The sequence below is a fragment of the Carcharhinus amblyrhynchos genome, chromosome 12 (genome assembly GCF_965287045.1).
Source record: "Carcharhinus amblyrhynchos chromosome 12, sCarAmb.v2.hapA, whole genome shotgun sequence".
Classification (NCBI taxonomy): domain Eukaryota; kingdom Metazoa; phylum Chordata; class Chondrichthyes; order Carcharhiniformes; family Carcharhinidae; genus Carcharhinus; species Carcharhinus amblyrhynchos.
In genome coordinates, this window is record NC_137335.1 from 79784751 (window position 1) to 79806987 (window position 22237).

Genomic DNA, 22237 nt, shown 5'->3' on the forward strand with positions numbered 1-22237 from the left:
ATACGGACAAAGCATACAGTTCATAGAAAAGGAAAGAAGAGTGTACAGAATGTAGTGTTACAGTCATAGCTAGGGTGTAGAGAAATGCAAGGTAGGTCCATGTCTAACTTCAATCTCTGACCCTTTAGGGTAGGGCCTAGTACACACAAGGAAGATGTATTCTACCCAACCTCTGCTCCAGCCTCTTTCATCACACTTCTTTAGTCCCCATACGGGCTATCACAGAGTGTAGTTGAGGCCAAAATGTTGTGTGATTTCAAGAAAGAATTTGTCATAGCTTTTGGGGTTAAAGGGACATGGGGAGAAGGGGGATCAAGATATTGTATTTGACGATCAGCCATTATCAAAATGAATGGCGGAGCAGGCTCGAAGGGCTGAATGGCCTCCTCCTACTTCTAGTTTCTATGTTTTGGCTTTTACTACCATGGAACCAGTCAAAATGAAAAAAAGTTGATGTCAATCCTACTCTTTCATTTTGGACCAGTGATTCCTTCACAATAGGTCCATTTAACGCAAGGTAGGCCCATTCAAAAGTCTGATGGCAGCAGGGAAGAAGCTGTTCTTGAGCAACTCCTGTTAAAAGTTCCTATGTAGAAGGGCACAAACGAGTTCAGGAACTGATTGTTGCCTTTTCTCTGAAGTCATCCCAACAGTAACACTGAGACAATGGGTAATTCTTGTTCATATTCTTCCATCTAAATTCTTCGAGAGCAGACTTCTAAGCGAACTTAAAATGCCACTGCATTTTTTGTAATGACCATTCTGAAATGTCCATAATGTTTTATGGAATGTATTGAAGCATCTCAGTGTACAACATGATCTGTGAAGAAAACTTAAATATTGCAGTTTGTGATGATTATTTTGAAATGTTTGTAATGTTCTTTCAAATAAAGTATATTTTTGCAAAAAAAAACAATTGCCCTACCTGCCTGATTCACTAATCTCTGAACCCTTAGAGTCTGCTTTCAAAAGACAACAGGGCCAGATAAACCATCCAAAAAGATCTATTCTAAACTACATCTGTATAGAAGAGTTTCATAATTGCAGGACCTACTCCCAAAGATTTGACTTTTCGGAGGTAGTGACCACCACACCTGTACACAGTTCCCTCCAATTCAACCTATCATCACTTTAACAACAAGATATTTGTAGTTCGCAACTAGTTGATATCCACATCATGTATCTTCTATTATGAACTATGGGTGGAAAAAAAACAAATATGCACAAATAGTACTATAATTCTATAAGACACATAAACCCCAGACTAATACACATAAACATAGTTTTATCCAGAAATTACCCCTTCTTCCAAACTATACCCCCAAAACCAGAACTCAGTAAGATGTCCCTGTTTCCACAAACAACATCCAACTTAAACAAATTAATAAGTTAAATCCAGCTTATAGTTACCATACAATACCAGGAGGATGAACTAGCCAGAGAAGTGTCTCTGCGTAGTTCAGCAGAGATAGATAAACTGCCTTTACAAGGATGTCTGCATTAACTTAGCTGTAAGACTTTACAAAGGACTACTACTTTTAGTTGCTTTGCTGTTAGATATTACCCTGGTCTTCTTGTGAGATATTAAACTGGCCTGTCTGCCTCTGCAGGAACTGACAATTACACCCCTGGCTCTCTTTGATTCTGCTCACCGTAAATTGGGCTGTCTGTCTCTTCTACATTCCAGATTCTCAAAAATTAGTATCTGTGTGCCTCCCTGATCTCATTCAGCTCGGTAAACTGCTTCCTGATGATAACGCCATTTACATCTGATATCATCTAGATGTCTGCTAATCTTGTTCCTGGGAAAATGAAGCATTTCATTTGCCCTTTGAATGCGGGTACTGCCTTGTTGCTAGGTAGATTACATCCCATCATTCTCTTTGTTAATTCTGGATCTTGTTACCAGGTAAATCCATGACATTGATAGAAAGTTTTGAATTTCAATTACGCTGTTCATGACACAGGATGATCCAAAGCTCTCTACTTCCAATGAAATAATTGTGTACCTTATGCATGCTTGGAATTCCAGGGATGATATGTTGGGATAGCGGCTAACACTGCTGCCTCACAGCGCCAGGAATCCGGGCTCGATTCCCGGCTTGGGTGACTATGCGGAGTTTGCATGTTCTCCCTGTGTCTGCATGGGTTTCCTCCAGGTGCTCCGGTTTCCTCCTACAGTCCGAAAGACATGCTGGTTAGGTGCATTGGCCATGCTAAATTCTCCTTCAATATATCCAAACAGGCGCCAGAGTGTGGTGACTATGTGATTTTCACAGTAACTTCATGGCAGTGTTAATGTAAACCTACTTGTGATATTAATAAATAAACTTAAAAATAATTGAAAACAGCTAAAATGATGGCACTTACCTACCCTGGTCATCTTTTTGCTGCTTGGCTTTCTAGGACAAAACACCCACTGGAACATATAACATCACAGCGAGCTTGACTAACTTCCAGACTTCTAATCACTAAGTAAGAAGTCTCACAACACCAGATTGAAGTCCAGTTGGATTATTTGGTAGCATGAGCTTTCAGAGTGCTGTCAATTTATCAGGTGAGTGACCGTTCCAAAAGCTCGTGATTCCAAATAAACCTGTTGGACTTTAACCTGGTGCTGTGAGACTTCTCACCGTGCCCAACCCTGTCCAACGCTGGCATCTCCTCATCATGGCTACCTCTAATAACTAGGGTTGGGGTTGAATCAAGAGAGCTGAAATCGGTGATTGATTTTCATTTCATTTAATTCAAGTTTGTTTGCTAATTCTGTGGCCAAAATGGAAAGTGTATCTGTCCCAGCATTTCCTTCATCAATTTTGATAAACTCTAACCAACCAGAAGAGGGCCCTCTTGTATAGTTATTGAGAACAGTGGTAATGAAGACTGACAGGAAACAATGAAAGTTGGGAAAAGGTTACAAATATAATTCAAAACAAATGTTTCGGCATTCAACCTTACGAAAGACTACTGGTACTGGATTTAACTTTCCTAGTTTCTTGACCTAAATCTATAACACATAGATCCATGAAATCCAGTGCAATGTCACTTTGTTCACTTTAAACATTCAGAGTTTAATACCCTGCACAAATATAAAAGGTACAATGCCTATTATATATAATGCTTTTTATAAGGTGGCTTACCACATTGAAACATTTCAAACAGCTTCGTTCCCTCAGTATTGACCCTTTGACAGTGCGGCGCTCTTCAGCAGTGACATAGATGTTTTGGAGTTGGGGACCGAGTGTGGTGAGTCCAGCTTCACAGATGACATCAAGATGAGTGGTAGAACAAAGTGTGCAGAGGACACCGAAAGTCTGCAAAGGTAGCTTGAATGGTCAAGGGTCTGACAGAGGAAATACAACGTTGGTAAATGTGAGACCATCCATTTTGGTAGGAATAACAGCAAAATGGACTATTACTTAAATGGTACAAAATTGCAGCATGCTGCTGTGCAGAGGGATCTGGGTGTCCTTGTGCATAATTTGCATAAACTTGGTTTGCAAGTGCAACAGGTAATTAAGAAAGCAAATGGAATTTTGTCCTTCATTGCTAGAGAAGTGGAGTTAAAAAGAGGGAGGTAATGTTGCAGCTGTATAAGATGCTGGTCAGGCCACACAGTACTGTGTACAGTTTTGGTCTCCTTACTTGAGAAAGAATGCATTGGCGCTGGAGGGGTTACGGAGGAGATTCACTAGGTTGATTCCAGAATTGAGAGGGTTGGCTTCTGAGGAAAGACTAAGTAGACGAGGACTACACTCATTGAAATTCAGAAGAATGAGGGGAGGAATCTTATAAAACATATAAGATTATTAAGAGAATAGATAAGATGGAAGCAGGGAGGTTCTTTCCACTGGCAGATGAAACTAGAACTAGGGGGCATAGCCTCAAAATAAGGGGGAGCAGATTTAGGACTGAGTTGAGGAGGAACTTCTTTATCCAAAGGGTTGTGAATCCATGGAATTCCCTGCCCAGTGAAGCAGCTGAGGCTATCTCATTGAATGTTTTCAAGGCACAGGTAGATAGATTTTTGAACAGTAAAGGAATTAAGGGTTATGGTGAGCGGGTGGGTAAGTGGAGCTGAGTCCACAAAAAGATCAGCCATGATCTTATTGAATGGCACAGCAGGCTGGAGGGGCCAGATGGCCTACTCCTGCTCCTAATTCTTATGTTCTTAATTGTCAGCAGTGGTTTAGTTGGTGGGTTGAATGGTCTCCTTCTGCACTGTAGGGATTCTATGATTTTCACTTCTGGGTCAGAAGGTTGTGGATTCACAGTTCCACTCCAGGACTTGAGCACAAATATTTGAAATAACCACTGCAGCCCTGAAGCAGTGCCGCATTGTTAGAGGTGACATTTTTCAGATGAGATATTAAACCAAGCTCTGTCTGCCAATTATTAGTGGAAGTAGAGAATCCCATGGCATTATTTTACAGAGAAGGAAAGCTGTCCCTGGTGCTCTGACAAATATTTACCCCTGAACCAACATCACTAAATCAAATTAATTGGTCATGATCGCATTGTTATTTGTGGGAGCTTGCTATGGGAATTTTGTTTTTGATTTCTTCATAGGATGTGAGCATTTATTGACAAGATGAGTATTACTATCCATGCCTAACTGCCCTTGAAAAGTTCCTGATGGACCACCTTCTTGAACTGCTGAGGTCCATATGCTGTAGGTTTACTCACAGTGCTGTTAGGTGTTGAGGAGGAAGCTCCAGGATTTTGACCCAGGTTTCCCACACTTTAAAAGTACCTAACCAGCTCCAACTGTTATTATTGGGTCTTGAGCCTAACTAGCCATTCTAAAAGGGCCCCTGGAGACCGCTAAAATGATAGTCCAAACTGATCATCTCACTCAGGCTTAGCTGTGGGCCTCAGTAGGAGATGAAATTTGGCACCCCAGTGAAACTTCCCTGGGTTATTCTGACAGGGGCTGTGTTGTCCTTAAAGGGACAATTATGTGAAAATTGCCCCTTTAAGGGCAACACAGCAGAGTAAGGGTCGCACCACAGGGGCCAAGAAGAAATTTAGTTTGACCTTAGATCTCTTTGTCAATGTGTGTTATTGGATTAATGCTTGGTTTTGTGTGTGAACAAGTTTTGGGCCTTTCAATTAGTTCTAAACTGAATCGCACAGCAAAAATGGGATTACTGTCAAAGTGCATTTTTATTAACAAGTGGAGACAAAGATGTACAGATGTACCAAGTAAAGCCTGAAAGTACCCATTTGTTGAAAGTTTTCCAGGGTCCTATAACAATCTTATTCTGATCCAGTTGTGTTTTCCCAGGTGCATTGAGACTGATAATACTTTGCACACTTTGAAATCCAATCAGTGTATGTCAGAACTTTAACATAAATTATGAATAAATTTCAGAATCCTCCAAAGTCTCCCACTTCAATTCAGAGTTCAATACTTCTTGGAGGATCTCAAGAAGCTGAGTAATTACCCATTAGAAGTTTGATTTGATTTGATTTATTATTGTCACACATATTAGCATACAATGAAAAGTATTGTTTCTTGCATGCTATACAAAGCATACCCAACAGTATGCTTGAGAAGGAAATGAGAGAATGCAGAATGTAGTGTTACACTCATAGCTAGAGTGTAGAGAAAGATCAACTTAATGCAAGGTTCAAAAGTCTGATGGCAGCAGGGAAGAAGCTGTTCTTGAGCCGGTTGGTACATGATCTCAGGTTTTTGTATCTTTTTCCTGGCTGAAGAAAGTAGAAGAGAGAATGTCTGGGGTTCTTGGAGTCCTTGATTATGCTGGTTGCTTTTGTAAGGTAGCAGGAAGTGTAGATAGAGTCAACAGATGGGAGGTTGGTTTGCGTGATGGACTGGGCTACGTTCACAACCCTTTGTAATTTCTTGTGATATTTTGCTTTTGTTTGAACGTTCTGTATGAACGATCAAAATGGAAAGCAGTGTGTGTGTTTTTGATCAGTATGAGTGCTTTACTTGTTTGATTATTGCAGAATGCTCAAAGTTTGAGGGATGTATAAGCTGAAATGCATTTACCTTTATTCTGTGAGTGTTTGAAAGGCTTTTTCTGCTAAAATCGGTGCATGTGGCTAATATGGTCTTTAGCTTAGTTACACCTGTAGCTGGTCTGTGATTTCTATCAGATAACACTGTTATAAGATTGATCCTCTGTGAGCAGAGAGACTAGATGACATGAAACCATCATCTCTTTGGTTTGACAGGCCTCAGTGAATTGGTCAACTGCTGTGATCAATGGTGCAGAACTTTCTCATGTATTATGAGATAACATATTCAAGAGGTGAGATTTTCTACTCGCTTTACAATCCTAATCTAGTTCTAGTCTCTTCCTGTGAAGCAAGTTTGTGTCTTTGAGCACTTTCAGCTAGAATATCCAGACCTCAGACTTGCCCATACATGGTTGCTGCAAAGGACTCACGAGGAATTGACAGAAGATACACTTGTGATAAATGGTGAGAGATAATGTTAATTATTTTCCTTTCCAAAGTGGAGTACTCCAAGTCATAAATGTGCGCTAACAGGCTTCACAAGAATCCAAAACTTGCCAAGCCATAGATTAAGGAGACAGATAAATCTTGGAAATGTAACTATTGGATGAGAAACTGGTTACCACACTCATTGTTAACTCATTGTGTAATACAACAGATTCACAGTCAAATATCGCAACACGGCAAAATTTAAGTGTCAGTTGTCTACCCATTCTGTCAGATTGTGATTGTTTGTAGAAGGGGATTCACTTTTTTTTCTGGTCATGTTGCCCCAGAAGAAACATCTTAAATTGCAGTCAGCAACTTCGCTGTAAGGATTTAGAATTTGGCATCTTTATTGCTTACTTTACTATCATGCATGTGCATTCAAATTGACCTAATTTAAACCTAAAAAAGAGCTGCTAATGCACCAGATGAAAAAACTGTTGGAATTTGTATGCTAGTTAAAAGTTAATCACATCAAGAGGTCATCATCAGTTAAGGAGGTGCTATTTGTACTTAAATTGGGAAAAACAGAACTGTGAAACAGATTGATGTTGCCATCTATGCAGAGTGTTTAAACCCTTGAAGTACATGTTTATATGTATTCACTGAATGATACACGGATGGGAGACTTGAATCACATAATCCCTTCATGCACACGTATTACATTATAGATGTTTAAAGTTTATTTTTATTAGCGTCACAAGTTGACTTACATTAACACTGCAATGAAGTTACTGTGAAAATCCCCTAGTTGTCTGCTTGGGTACACTGACGGTGAATTTAGTGTGGCCAATGCACCTAACCAGCACGATTTTCGGACTGTGGGAGGAAATCGGAGCACCCAGAGGAAATCCAGGGAGAACATGCAGACTCCACACAGACCCAAGCCAGGAACTAAACCCGGGTCCCTGGTGCTGTGAGGCAGCAGTGCTAATGACTGTGCCGCCATGCCGTGTAATCTTTTAGACTGTGTTGCAAATGTAATAACTGAATTCTGTATTTAATCCAACATCAGTTTGAATAGATTGTAATGAGGATATTAAATATATTATCTGTCAAACTTGGAGACATTATAAGTAATACTCAGTGTTGACATTTAAAAAAAATTTAATCTTACTGCACCATTTCAAATGTGGAAACTTTAAGTGCAGAAATATGCCTTTGCCTGCTGAAGTGTGCAATCATCATTAACTGTTACCCTTGATGCCCAATATTAATTGGGTGTTATACAACTGATTCCAAAAGACAATAAGTAACACGTTTTTACCCAATGTTTAACTCATGATGTACTGTTAATATTCTTTGGAAAAGTCAATACATTTTTATCCTAATTACGCTTTGGAAACTCTACTAAATACAGTCAGAAACAATTACTGGTGATTACCCTGTACATACTTTAGCAGAGAGAGAGGCACCGCTCCTAATGTTGATTTAAACTGAACTTATATTTTCTGTCAGTTTTTAAGGTGTCATATTCCTTTTGACATCATCCTCTGAAACGCTATTCAAGATGGAAGGATTCCTGATTAAGTGTTGAAAATTGTTGACATCTGTTTTCTGAATAAATGCTTCAGCCTTCCTTGCATCATGCTGCAATATAATATTCCAAATCATACTGAGAAATTATAGCAATGTATAAGGCACTATAACATCATGTGAGTTTTGCATCTCCTATAATTATCAACTTATTAACTAAGCAATATTACAGGATTTTATTGGGGAGTATTTTGTTTACTATGAAATTTTGCAGAGTTAGAATAAGATTTCCAGACACAAAGTCATAGGAATAGATGTTGACTTTGTGTAATATGTTGTAAAACATGTGATAGTGAGTCAGTATCCTGTTCTGCAGCTCTCTTCATTTTTATTTCCATTGAAGTTAATCGCTGTCACCTGTTTTACATTATTACACAAAATCAAATTCTACCCCATGGGGTTTCTAGATCTCACAGTTCCTCATGCATATGATAAAATCAAAAAACAAAAGCTGAAAATACACAGCAAGGCAGTCAGAGCGTGCAAAGAAAAAGATGATGTTTTGATATTTCAACTGTGTACCCTTTCGCAGATCACACACTACTGGTCCTCATTTGGTTGTCATAGAATTCTTATGGTGCAGAAGGAGGCCATTGAGGCTGCATTGACAGCAATCCTACCTCATGCATTTATCCTGCTAGTCCCCCGACACGAAGGGGCAATTTGGCATGACCAACCCACCTACCTTGTGCATCTTTGGACTGTGGGTGGAAACCGGAGCACCTGGAGGAAACCCCTGCAGACACGGGGAGAACGTGCAAACTCCTCACAGTCATCTGAGGCTGGAATTGAACATTAAACCCTAGCACTGTGAAGCAGCAAAGCTAACTACTGTACCACCATGCCAAGTAACATTGACACTTATCAGCTGAAGCCTGGAATATTGTCCAAGTTGTGTTGCATTTGGACATGGATGCTTTGATATCAGAGGGGCCATGAATGACATTGAATGTTGCAAAATCATCAGCAAACATCCACAACTCTGACTTTCTCTTGGAAGGAAGGTCATTGATGAAGCAACTAAAGATGGTTGGATGTAGGATATTATCCTGAGGAACTCCTGTAGTGAAATCCTAGAATTGAGATAACTGACCTTCAACAACTTTCTTTGTGCCAAATTGCACTGATTCCAGATCCACAGTAATGTGGTTGACTCTTAACTGTCTTCTGAAATTGTCTAGCAAACCACTCGGTCCAATGGCAATTAGGAATGGACAACAAATCCTGGGCTTGCTAGCGACATCCATATCCCATGAAAGAAAATATTTTTAAAAAATGTCTTTCTCCAGTTTCCAGGCACACTTTCCTGATGTCTAAAAGATGTTCGACAAAGCTCTTGAGATTTTCTACCTCGTTCCCCTAAGGATTTTCAATTGCACCTTACTTTCTCCTGAGATTTACTTTTTTAAATGATGCATAGGTAGTCAGGTACAATGCTAGTCATGGGTGAACAAGTGTTACTTGCCTCTGCAAAACCCTCTAGTTCCCTTTCTAGATTAAGTGAAATGCTCATCTCCTCCATAATAAAACCTGAGGCATAAAGGTACTTAATACTTCTGCAGCCTATCTAAAGTATTCATGAATTCACTGATCCTACTTTTAGTGCCCCCACTCCATCCCTTTGCTCTTAATATAATCAAAACTTTTGCTATTATCCTTCACATCTCTTGCCACATTCAAATCAACATTTTTATTTGTCATTTTGCTGCCCTTATTATAATTGAGGCATGCTTTTTTGTATTGAATCAATTGTAATTTAACCAATTTTACTTCATGACCCTAAATGCCTTTGTTTTCTCCTTTATAGGTTGCCTGGTAGTTAGTCTCAGTGGCAGGCAAAATGCCATTTCTCACAGTTGCTGTTCTGGATGGTGTTGAGCTTCTTGAGTGTTGTTAAGTTTGTACCTGTCTAATGAGTGGTGACTATTCCATCACCACTCTGATGAGACCTTGTACGTGAAGAGGCATTGAGGTATAGGGGGTGACACATTCAGTAGAGTACTCAGCTTTTACCGTGCTCTCTTAGGCACTGTATTGATATAGACAATCTAGTTAGGCTTCTGGGTCCATGTAAAGGTCTGGCATGTTTTCAGTATTTGCAGTTTTCTGTTACATTTTATGCTGTTTAACATATATCTTGTTGAGGTTTAAATCTGTTTGACCATTTTAAAAAATTGGAAAACTCGGAACCTGATGTCTAATGTTACATGTTATTCTGTGATTGGGTAGCATTTGCTGAACAACTCAAGTAAGTTAAGAATTATACTAACAAGCAAGTTAAGACTATCAAGTGGCTTGCAATTGTATCAACCTTTGTTAGAAACTACATATGTTCATATAGCAGGGAGCTGTACTCTGCAGGCAAAAGGAATAAGTCTGGACATTGCACCTTTTTTGACTAAACAAAAGTATCGTGGACAATACTTCCCTGGTGCAGTCACCCTGGCAATGTCTGGACCAATCGAAGTCTGCTTGCCAACCAACAGTACCTTTTTCTCAGGTCATACAAATTGTTGTTCCCTTTCATATTATTTTTGCTTCTGTTCTGATGAGTGCAAGATGAAAAGCTTTGACAGCATGTCTCTTTTTTCTGCAATACTAAAAACTGAAATCTGGTCTGTCCTAATCCTGAGATCATAAATATATTATGCAGGTGTCAAAGGAATTCTTTCACTCTGACAGTACTCGGAATATTAATGATCCTCAAAAACCTGGCATAGAATCTATTAGAAATTTTCAGAAAAGTTGCAGTGTTTTTTAAATCACATGGAATGAAAAATGAGTTGGTGACTAATTCTGTTCTTGGCAGCTTGAAGAGATTCATGGTAATCTCAAAGTGTTCCTTTTAAATGGCATGCTGTACATTCCTACTTCAGAAACCAAAGCAGGTTTGCTTTGTTTTCCATCATATAATACCCACTCATTCCCTTACGCACGCAAATTGATTAACGTGCATGGTGTCTGATAGAAGATATTGTTTCCAAATACATATTTTCCCATTTAAGGAAATTAAATTCACTTTTCTGGGGGGAAAAATGGTTTACTTAAGCATGCCTGTATTATGAGAGAGAGAGAGAGATTGGTCGCCTTATTTTTGCTCATTTTGTTCTGACCAATTAGTGTCATTGTTGATTCAGTGGAAGCATTCTTGTTTGGACGCACAGTGGTTAGCACTGCTGCCTTATAGCGCCAAGGGCCTGTGTTCAATTCTGGCCTCAGGTGACTGTGCGGAGTTTGCATGTTCTCCCAGTGTCTGTGTGGGTTTCCTCCAAGTGCTCTGGTTTCCTCTCACATTCCAAAGATAGGCAGGTTAGATGGATTAGCTAATGGTAAATGTGTGAAAGAATAGGGAGCAGGAGAGGGGCTGGGTAAGATACTCTATCAGAGGGTCAATGCAGACTCGATGGGCTGAATGGTTTCCTTCTGCATTGTGGGGATTCTATGATTCTGAATAGATAATTTGTATAATTAATTATATCATATATAAAGGGTCCTTGAATATTTTTACGGCAGAGAGAGATAGAGTCTTCATTAACAGGGGATTTAATTTGATTTATTATTGTCACATATATAGTATACAGTGAAAAGGAGTGTTTCTTGCACACTAAACAGATAAAGCATACTGTACATAAGGAAGGAAGGGTGCAGAATGTAGTGTTACAGACATAGGTATGCTGTGGAGAAAGATCAATTCAATATATCATAGAAATCAGGGTCGCCAAGATAATAGGATTGAGTTTGCTGATGACACCAAGATTGGTGGAACGGCAAATTGCGTGGAGGGTGTGGAGAGTCTGCAGAAGGACCTAGATAGGCTGGGCGAATGGGCCAGGAACTGGCAAATGGAATTTAATGTTGGCAAGTGCAAGGTGGTCCACTTTGGTAGGAATAATGGTAGGAAGGACTATTATTTACGTGGCGAAAAACTGCAGCAGGCGACGGTGCAGAGGGACCTCGGGGTCCTTGTGCATGAGTCGCAAAAACCCAGCCTGCAGGTGCAGCAGGTGGTCAGGAAGGCTAATGGGATGCTGGCCTTCATAGCGAGGGGGATTGAATATAAAAGTAGGGCGGTCTTGCTGCAGCTGTATAGGGCATTGGTGAGGCCGCAGCTGGAGTACTGTGTGCAGTTTTGGTCGCTGCACTTACGCTAGGATATTTTGGCCTTGGAGGGAGTGCAGAGGAGGTTTACTAGGCTGATACCGGAGTTGAGGGGGTTGAGCTATGAGGAGAGGCTGAATAAACTAGGCTTGTACTTGTTAGAGTTTAGAAAAATGAGGGGAGATCTCATTGAGACATATAAGATGATGAATGGGATGGATAGGATAGAGGTGGAGAGACTCTTCCCACTCAGAAAGGACAGTAGGACTAGGGGGCACAGCCTCAAGATAAAGGGGGGGGCGGTTTAGAACGGAGTTGAGGAGGAACTTCTTCACTCAAAGGGTGGTGAATCTCTGGAATTCTCTGCCCGTTGAAGTGGTGGAGGCTGCCTCACTAAATATTTTTAAGATGCGGGTTGATGGGTTTTTGATAAGCGAGGGGATTAAGGGTTATGGGGAGAGGGCGGGAATGCGGAACTGAGCCACGACAGATCAGCCATGATCTTATTGAATGGCGGGGCAGGCTCGAAGGGCGAGATGGCCTACTCCTGCTTCTATTTCTTATGTTCTTATGACTACAATCAGATCAGCCATTATCTTATTGAATAGTAGAGCAGGCTCAGAAGGCGAGTGGCCTACTCCTTCTCCTAGGGTAAAATTCTCTTACCTCTCAAAGTCCGCGGCTTTCCTGTGGCAGAGGCGGTCTCTGTCAAGATCTTCTGGCCCCGGTGAAGTTGATGCCAATTTACGTTCCTCACCCATGCTGCCATTGGAGAATCTGCGGCAGGAGTCGACCTTGGTGGGACTGGAAGATCCTGCCAACTGGAAGGGCTGGAGAATTCCACCTTTAATTCGCATGAAGACCGAAGTTCACACGTACCAACTCCACTTGAGTCCATAACCTTACCTGATACTCGCTGCTGGAGTTGCCGTTTGTCGCATTGGACATTAGACTAAGATCTTGTCTGCTATCTCAGATCCGATTTTACTTTCGTAAAAATCTATCCTTCAAGAAAAAAAATTAACTTACCATTCCTCTCGTGTGTGAGACCTTTCTATGTGCCAATCAGCTGTCTTGTTGTCCTACATTATAACTTCAGGAGCAAATCATTTACTGTGACGTGCTTTCCAACTTGAAGAGCAAAAGGAAGTTCTTTCTTGAAATTATTTCCAAACAGAAACTGGTACTGTAGGATTTATTTGTGACATTTGTTCTGGGAGTTTTAATGGAATGATGTATTGCTCACTAATGGTTTAATACAGCTAATGATAAATGCTCACTAGTAATAGATGAAAAACACTAATATAGTCAGTTACTAAGGAGGCTTGAAATAGTTATTTCATTTCTTACGTCCACTTACATCCCCAAAGTATTTCTGATGTCTTCTAGGGAGTCTCTGAGTGGAGTAGTTGCTTTGAGATTCTGGTGACAGGCATACAAGCATCATGTGCCGCCCAGTGGAACTGGTATTGAGTGACTAGCATCTTCATCCCGGTCAGGTTGGCTCAGGAGAGGACACTACTGTTGGACCACCTGATTTTTTAGTGATCAGCACGTGGACGTGGATTGCCATGAACATACTATATGATAAAAGATTCCAATTTCGGCTGGAGAAGTAAAGTAAAAGTAAAATGTAAAATTATTAGTCATAAGTCAGGCTTACATTAACACTGCAATGAAGTTACTATGAAATTCACCTAGTTGCCACACTCCAGCACCTGTTCGGATCACTGCAGCTAACCAGCATCTCTTTCAGATGGTGGGAGGAAACCCATGCAGACACAGAGAGGACGTGCAGATTCTGCACAGACAGTGACCCAAGCCGGGAATCGAAACTGGGTCCCTGGCACTGTCAGGCAGCGGTGCTAACCACTGTGCTACCATGCCACATGTGGGAAGTTCTGTCCTGCCAAATGGTGCTACCAGCACAGCAAGGATGGGCTGAGTGGCATGTATCAGTGCTGCAGTGCATCACTGTAAGGATGGGCAGAGTGGCCTGTATTTGGGCTGCAGTGTATCACTGTTAGGGTGGGCAGAATGACCTGTGTTTGGGTTGGTGTGTCACTGTCAAGATGGGAAGAGTGGCCTGTGTTTGGGCTGGTGTGTCGCTGTCAAGATGGGCAGAGTGGCCTGTGTCAGTGCTGCAGTGTGTGTCACTGTCAGGATGGGCAGAATGGCCTGTGTCAGTCTCTGTGATTCGCAATGGTTTTGAATTTGTCGCTCGCACTTTCTGACCCGGGGGTGATCCGTCCCCGGGCGCTGTTTCCATGACAACGAGGAGCGTGGCAGACGCTGCAGCAGAGAGACGGCGGATCGCTAGGAATGTACGGCGACATTTTCACCGTTACTGAGTAACCGCACCGGGGCTGAGGGCGGCGGAGGCCCCGGGAGGCCCGGGGCAGGAGGGCGGCGGGAAAACGGGGAGGACAGCAGCGGGGCCGGGGCCGGGGCAACTTCTCCGCCTCTCCCCCCGGAGCCGCTGCCGGTGCCGCGCCAACCGCCAGCGCACGAGCGCAGCCGCGGGCCCGGCACGTGCGCACATGTAGGCACGCGCGTGCGCACGCGGGGTCCGACACGTGCAGCAGCGCGTGCGTCGCTCCCTCCCGCCCCACTCCCTGTTCCCAATCTCTCATTAAGAAGCCTGACCACACCAGGTTAAAGTCCAATCAATTTATTTGATAGTAAACTCACAAGCTTTCGGGCTTTGCCCCTTTGTCAGGCGAATGGAGAGTTCTGGCAGAGCGTGTAACAGCACACGCAGTTTACAGATTACTGATTAGAATGCAAGTCTTTACAATTAACCTGCTGTTCAAGTCTTAAAGATGCAGACAATGCGAGTGGAAAGATCATTAGGCGCAGGTTAAAAAAATGTGTGTTGTCTCCAGACAGGGCAGTGAGTGAGGTTTTGCAAACCCAGGCATGTCATGGGGGTTACAGATAGTGCGACATGAACCCAAGGTCCCGGTTGAGACGGTCCTCATGTGTGCGGAACTTGGCTATCAGTCTCTGCTCAGCGACTATGCGCTGTCGTGTGTTGTGAAGGCCGCCTTGGAGAACATTTACCGGAAGGTCTGAGGCCGCATGCCCGTGACCTCTGAAGTGTTCACCGACTGGAAAGGAACAGTCTTGCCTGGTGATTGTCGAGCGATGTTCATTCGTCCGTTGTCGTAGCGTCTGCATGGTCTCCCCAATGTACCATGCTTTGGGACATCCTTTCCTGCAGTGTATTAGGTAGACAATGTTGGCCGAGTTGCAAGAGTATGTGCCGTGTACCTGGTGGATGGTGTTCTCATGTGTGATGATGTCATCCATGTTGATGATCGGCATGTCTTGCAGAGGTTGCTGTGGCAGGGTTGTGTGGTGTTGCGGTCACTGTTTTCCTAAAGGCTGGGTAGTTTGCTGCGAACAATGGTCTGTTTGAGGTTGTGCGGTTGTTTGAAGGCAAGAAGTGGGGGTGTGGGGATGGCCCTGGTGAGATGTTCGTCTTCGTCAATGATATGTTGAAGACCCCGGAGAAGATGTCGTAGCTTCTCCGCTCCGGGGAGGTACTGGACAACGAAGAGTACTCTGTCCACCGTGTCCCATGTTTGTCTTCTGAGGAGGTTGGTGCAGTTTTTCGCTGTGGTGCGTCAAAACTGTCAATCGATGAGTCGAGTGCCATATCCTGTTCCCATGAGGTAATCTTTCAGCATCTGGTGGTGTCTGTCACAATCCTCGTCATCTGAGCAGATCCTTTGTATACGGAGGACTTGTCCGTAGGGGATGGCTTCTTTAACGTGTTTAGGGTGGAAGCTGGAGAAGTGGAGCATCGTGAGGTTGTCTGTGGGCTTGCGGTACAGTGAGGTACTGAGGTGACCGTCCTTGATGGAGATGCGTGTGTCCAAAAATGCAACCGATTTCGGAGAATAGTCCATGGTGAGTCTGATGGTGGGGTGGAACTTGTTGATGTCATCATATAGTTGTTTCAGTGATTGTTCACCATGAGTCCAAAGGAAGAAAATGTCATCGATGTATCTAGTGTATAGCATCGGTTGAAGGTCCTGTGTGGTGAAGAAGTCTTGTTCGAGCCTGTGCATGAAGATGTTGGCATATCGAGTTGCGAATTTGGTCCCCATGGCTGTTCCGTGTGTCTGGATGAAAAACTGGTTGTTGAAGGTGAAGACATTGTGGTCCAGGATAAAGCGGATGAGTTGTAAAATTGCATCTGGAAACTGCCAGTTGTCAGCATTGAGTACTGAGGCAGTTGCAGCAATGCCATCATCGTGGGGGATTGTGACGAGGAGTGTCCCTGGTTCAACTGCTCCATGTGTGCTGAGTTTCTGTAGGAAATCCGTAGTGTTGTGACAAAAGCTGGGGGTTCTTTGCCCTCGACATAGCCGGAGAGGTTCTCGCACAGGGTCCCATTGCCCGATACAATGGGATGGCCGGGTGTGTTTGCCTTATGTACCTTCGGGAGGCCGTAGAGATGTCCAACGCAGGGAGTACGTGGAATGAGAGCATGGAGGGTGCTCTGAAGGTCTGGATCAAAGGTCTTAATCAGAGTGTTGAGTTGACGGGTGTGTTCTTTGGTCGGATCTGCGGGTAACTGTCTGTAGTATTCCTCATTGTTTAGTTGTTGGTTCACTTCTTTGCAGTAATCCGTTCTGTTCAGTATGACGATGGCCCCTCCTTTGTCTGCTGGTTTGATAACAATGTTGTGGTTGGTCTTGAGAGCGTGGATGGCATTGCGTTGTGCTTGGGTGATGTTTGGGGCTGTCTTGTGAGTGCGGCTGATGAATCTGGTGTTAACGCACCTCCTGATGGCTCTCTCATTGACAGTTTCTCTGTAATACTGACTCTGTAACACTGTAACCTGTAACAGGGACTCTCTGTCTGTAATACTATAACCTGTAACAGAGAGTCTCTGTAATACTGACTGTAACACTGGAACCTGTAACAGGGCTTCTGTAATACTGATTCTGTAATCCTGGAAGCTGTAACAGGAACTTTCTTTATAACACTGGAAGCTGTAACAGGGACTGTCTGTAATACTGTAACAGGAGCACCCTCCATAACACAGGAACCTGTAATAGGGACTTTCTCTAATACTGTAACAGGAATGCCCTCCATAATACTGTAATCTGTAACAGGGACTGTCCAGCACTAGAACCTGTAACAGGGACTCTCTCTGTAATACTGTAACCTGTAACAGGGGCTCTCTAACACTATAACCTGTAACAGGGATTCAGTAATACTGTAGCCTGTAACAGGGACTCTCTCTGTAATACTGTAACATGTAACAGGGACTCTGTAATACTGTAACCTGAAATAGGGACTCTCGCTGTAACACTGTGATCTGTAATAGGGACTCTGGCTGTTACACTGGAACCTGCAACAGGGACTCTCTCTGTAATACTGTGACCTGTAATAGGGACTCTGTAATACTATAACAGGGACTGTCTTTGTAATATTGTGACCTGTAACAGGGACTCTCGCTGTAACACTGAAACCTGTAACATGGACTCTGTAATACTGTAACCTGTAACAGGGACTGTCTATAATACTGAAACCTGTAAAAGGGACTTTCTCTGTAATACTGTGACCTGTAACAGGGACTGTCTATAATACTGAAACCTGTAAAAGGGACTTTCTCTGTAATACTGTGACGTGTAACAGGGACTCTGTCTGTAATACTGGAACCTCTAATAGGGACTCTCTCTGTATACTATAATCTGTAACAGGGACTCTGTAATACTGTAATCTGTAACAAGGACTCTCTCTGTAACACTAAAACCTGTAACAGAGACTCCTTCTGTAATACTGTAACCTGTAACAGGGACTCTTTCTGTAGTAGTGGAACCTGTAACAGGGACTCTGTAATACAGTAACCTGTAACAGAGATTCTCTTTGTAATACTGTAACCTGTAACAGAGACTCTCTCTGTATACTATAACCTGTATCAGGGATTTTCTCTGTAATACCGTAACCTGTAACAACAGTTCTTCTGTAACACTGAAACCTGTAACAGGGGCTCTCTGTGTAATACTGCAACTTGTAACAGGGGCTCTCTCTCTAACTATAATGTGTAACAGTGGCTCACTGTATAGAACTGTAACCTGTATCAGGAATTATGTGGAACTAAATTTACAAAATGGGAGGAGGTTGTAGTCTTCTGCTTTTACTCAGCAGCCTGCATCTTTTCTGTTTGTTGAATCGATGGGAGTAAATTGCAGGCTGGCATGCACATTAATGGGAATACCTGTCCACCTTTGCTACTGTGCAAGAGACAAAACATCCATTAAAAGATTTCAAGAGGTGATTAGAGCAGTCAGTGGGAGTTGAATAAATAGAAACTTCCCTGGTAACCGTAAACCACTGGGGTCTATGAATGGAATGCTCGACGAAGTGAGTTTCCGATCTGTTACCCTGTCAGGGAAGTTCCTGAGCAATGGCTGTACTTCTCTCTGCAGGCAGGGAGAGAAAGTCACAGCGAGGCATCCTGGCTTCCAGCTTCGAGTGGCTTATTTCAGAGTAATGTTAGCAGAGTCAGCTTATTGTATTAAAGTAGTGAGGATACCCAGACATTGTCCATTTGATAAGCAGAATGCTGCGGATGCTGGAAGCTGAAACAAGCAGACAATGCTGGAAAAACTCAGCAAGTCTGGCAGCATTTATAGAGGGAGGAAACAGTTATCGTTTCAAGTCCATCTGGCTTGTCACCAGAACTCCTATTATTTTGATACTTGCTTATAAAGATCCTTCCGATTTTTATTTTTGTAAGTTTGATAATATTTTTCATTTTGTTTTTAGAATGTTGGCAAGTACCACCATCCGTCGGAGTATGGAAAATGGTTATTTGAAAGAAGTTATTACAGAAAAACACTGTATTCAGTCCAGTTCTCCACTGTCACACATTCAGCTAGCTTGTTGCTGGAAATATTGTGCTTTTCCTCATGACAACCGAAATGTGTGTGTTTGGAATATCCACAATCCTATCCTGCAGGTAACACTTTTTCAAAGAGGGGTGGTGTGTTGTATTGTTTCGTGGACATTGGATTAAAGTTGAGTTTTAAAAATATCATTAACATTAGCAGTAATGTAATTAGGAACATAGGATCCCTACAGTGCAGAAGGAGGCCATTTGGCCCACCAAGACTGCACCACGTCTCCGACAGAGGATCCCACCCAATCCCTATCCCTATAACCCCATATATTTACCTCGCTAATTCCCCTAAACTACACATTTTGGGAAACTAAGGGACAATTTAAGATGGCTAATCTACCTAACCTGCACATCTTTGGTCTGTGGGAGGAAACCAGAGCACTCGGAGGAAACCCACACAGACAGGGGGAATGTGCAAATCCCACAAAGACAGTCGCCCAAGGCTGGAATCGAACCCGTGTTCCTGGCGCTGTGAGGGAGCAGTGCTAACCACTGTGCTTACATGTCTTGGATTTAAATTCAAAAGATCAGTTTTATACTGTAGCACAGTTACAGCAATGCATCACCTTCAGAATGGCTGTGAGAGTGTCCTGGTTTGAAGACTGATGTATCATTACATACTTTGAACTCCAGCTTTGGCAGTTTTTTCTGGTTTTCAATAATTGGGCATTTTTTTGCCATGGCTGCTTTATTGTGATGCAAACCTCTGCTGCAATATTTATGTCCATTTCTAAGTATCAATACAAAGCACTTTTTGGAATGAAGGAATGACCAGCAGCACAAATTAATGCCAAATACTGTACAGTTTTTGTGCTGTGGACTTGAATCCACTGCAAACTGGATTGAGTGTTTCCTAATTTGTTTCATACTGATCTTTCAGTTTGTTTAAGTGCTGTCTCCAACTGGCGATGCGATTAGACGTAATGTCTTGGCAGCACAATAAGGCACCAAATAGTAAAGGTTTAATGGGTTTTCTTGGTTACTGAGGCATAAATTTTCAGCTTGTTGCCTGTGTGTAAAGCTGGTGTTGCAAACTTATGATCCATTTGTAGAAATTAATTTCAATGGCTGTGAATCTTGAGCTGATTCAATAATGGGTGATTGACCCACACATCTCCAGTGTTATAGCTAGGTGGTGTGTTGAAAATGCAACACTGTACCACAGTCACTCAGAAAAACTGCTGAATAAAATGATGAGTAGTTTCCAATTCAGGAAATACAAAGATCACAAGATAGATTTGGATAAGCAAGGCCATTCATCACACGCAATCTCAGCCGTCCAGGAAAAAAAAACAATCCTCTATCACTGAAAGAATAATTGCATGTGTTTTCCAGCCCACACGTCAGTGCTCTTTGTGTGAAGGAGAACTTCCTGAAATTGGTCCAAAATTAATCTTTCTCTTGACTTAAACCTGCCATCCTGTTTAACTCAAAACTCTTTAACTCAAAATGGTGGCCTGGAATTGCTTTCACAGCATTTATGTCGGTTCCTGTGAGCATGTTCCCAGGCCCACAATTTCGCATGAAGCTGGTTTCCTGCTGCAGTGCCACCAATACAATAGCACCTTGTTCGTCATTCCTCTCACGCTTTGTTTCATACTGAACAGGGGCATGCCCTTCGGAAAGGCTGTTTCTGAATGTATTTATTTTATTCATTCGTGGGACATGGGCATCACTGGCTGCCCAGTAGTTATTGCCCATCCCTCGTTGCCCAGGGAGGGCAGTTGAGAGTCAACCACATTGCTGCTGTGGCTCTGGAGTCACATGTAGGCCAGACCGGATGAGGACGGCACATTTCCTTCCCTGAAGGATATGAGTGAACCAGATGGGTTTTTCCGACAATTGACAATGGTTTCCTGGTCATCAGTAGATTCTTAAGTCCAGATTTTTTTTATTCAATTCAAATTCCGCAAGAAGGTGTGGTGGGATTTGAACCCGGATCCCCGGAACATTAGATGAGTTTCTGGATTAATCATCTAGCGATAATACTACTAGGCCTTCTCCCAGAAAGAGGTGACTAAAAGGGTATCTATGCAGGTATTTTAAGGTAGTCACTTGGATAACATAGATAAATAAACGGCATTGATTCCTCTAAGTTTCGGCATAACTGCAGGATGGGAATAGCTAAAAAAAGAGATGTGTTGCCCAGATTTGACATCTTTCATTCATTGGGACAAAGGAAAGAATGTCAACTTTCAAACAATCACAATATTTTTTCATGGAGGAGAAAAAGGTGCTGATTAGTTGACTAATCAACCAATTAGTACCCTTTCTCTTGTGGTATAAATTGCTAGTATTGCTTAAAATGTGGAATTCTTGCATTGGTCCTGATGAGTCCAAGATGAAAAACTTTGGCAACATGTCTCTCTTTCCATCAAGACTTGACCTCTGCACTAGCAAGCGACAGACGCTAAAAGTAACATAACATTATTTCCCTGTGAGAAAATTCATTCTTAACTGATTTTAGAATGAAACATTGAAATGTGCTAAATCTTCATAAGGTATGTCTGGAAAAGCCTTCTGCCAACTATTTACACAGCTCCACCTCCATAACAATGAACAGTTCAAGAAAGTCATTTTTATTTATGGCAGGAAAGGACCAGCATAGATAGATAGGCCCAAAATCTTAATCACAGCACATCCAACAGTCATTTGACATCAGTGTAGCTGAAATTCCAGAGTTTCTCCTGGATGCTTTTGAATTTTTCCTGTGGAGACTTGAAAAATGTTTGGGATGTTCCCAAACCCACAGCCATTGTGGGGGGAGGCGATGGCCTAGTGGTATTATCGCTAGACTATTAATCCAGACATTCAGCTAATGTTCTGGGGACCTGGATTTGAATGCTACCACAGCAGCTGCTGGAATTTGAATTCAATAAACCACAGCAACATGGTTGGCTCTCAACTGCCTTCCAGGGGCAACTAGGTTTGGGCAATAACTGCTGGCGTCATTCAGCCAGTGACACCCATGTCCCCCACGAATGAATAAAAAAAGGGTGAACAGCTTCTGGGCCAATGTGCAAAATTCCCACTGCCTTATTTACATATAAAAGCCAAGTATGTTCATTCATCTTGTAAAAAAAAGTTGTGAATTTGTATCTCCAGCAAAGTTATATACATTCATTTAATCTTCAATTAAAACAGTAAATTGCAGTTTGTGATACTACTGCGAAACAAGGCACTAACAAGGTGCCAAATCACCTCAAT

At 42.3% G+C, this 22237-nt stretch overlaps 1 protein-coding gene across 1 annotated transcript in view; it reads left to right on the forward strand.

The window, feature by feature from the left end:
- Positions 1 to 14401: 14401 nt before the first annotated feature.
- wdr27 (WD repeat domain 27) overlaps positions 14402 to 22237 on the forward strand; it is a 394966-nt gene continuing 387130 nt past the window's right edge. The window contains exons 1-2 of the mRNA XM_080199853.1: positions 14402 to 14432; positions 18898 to 19090. Of these exons, the coding sequence (XP_080055979.1) occupies positions 18899 to 19090 (192 nt within the window). The 5' untranslated portion in view covers positions 14402 to 14432; position 18898. The remainder of the gene's footprint in view (positions 14433 to 18897; positions 19091 to 22237) is intronic.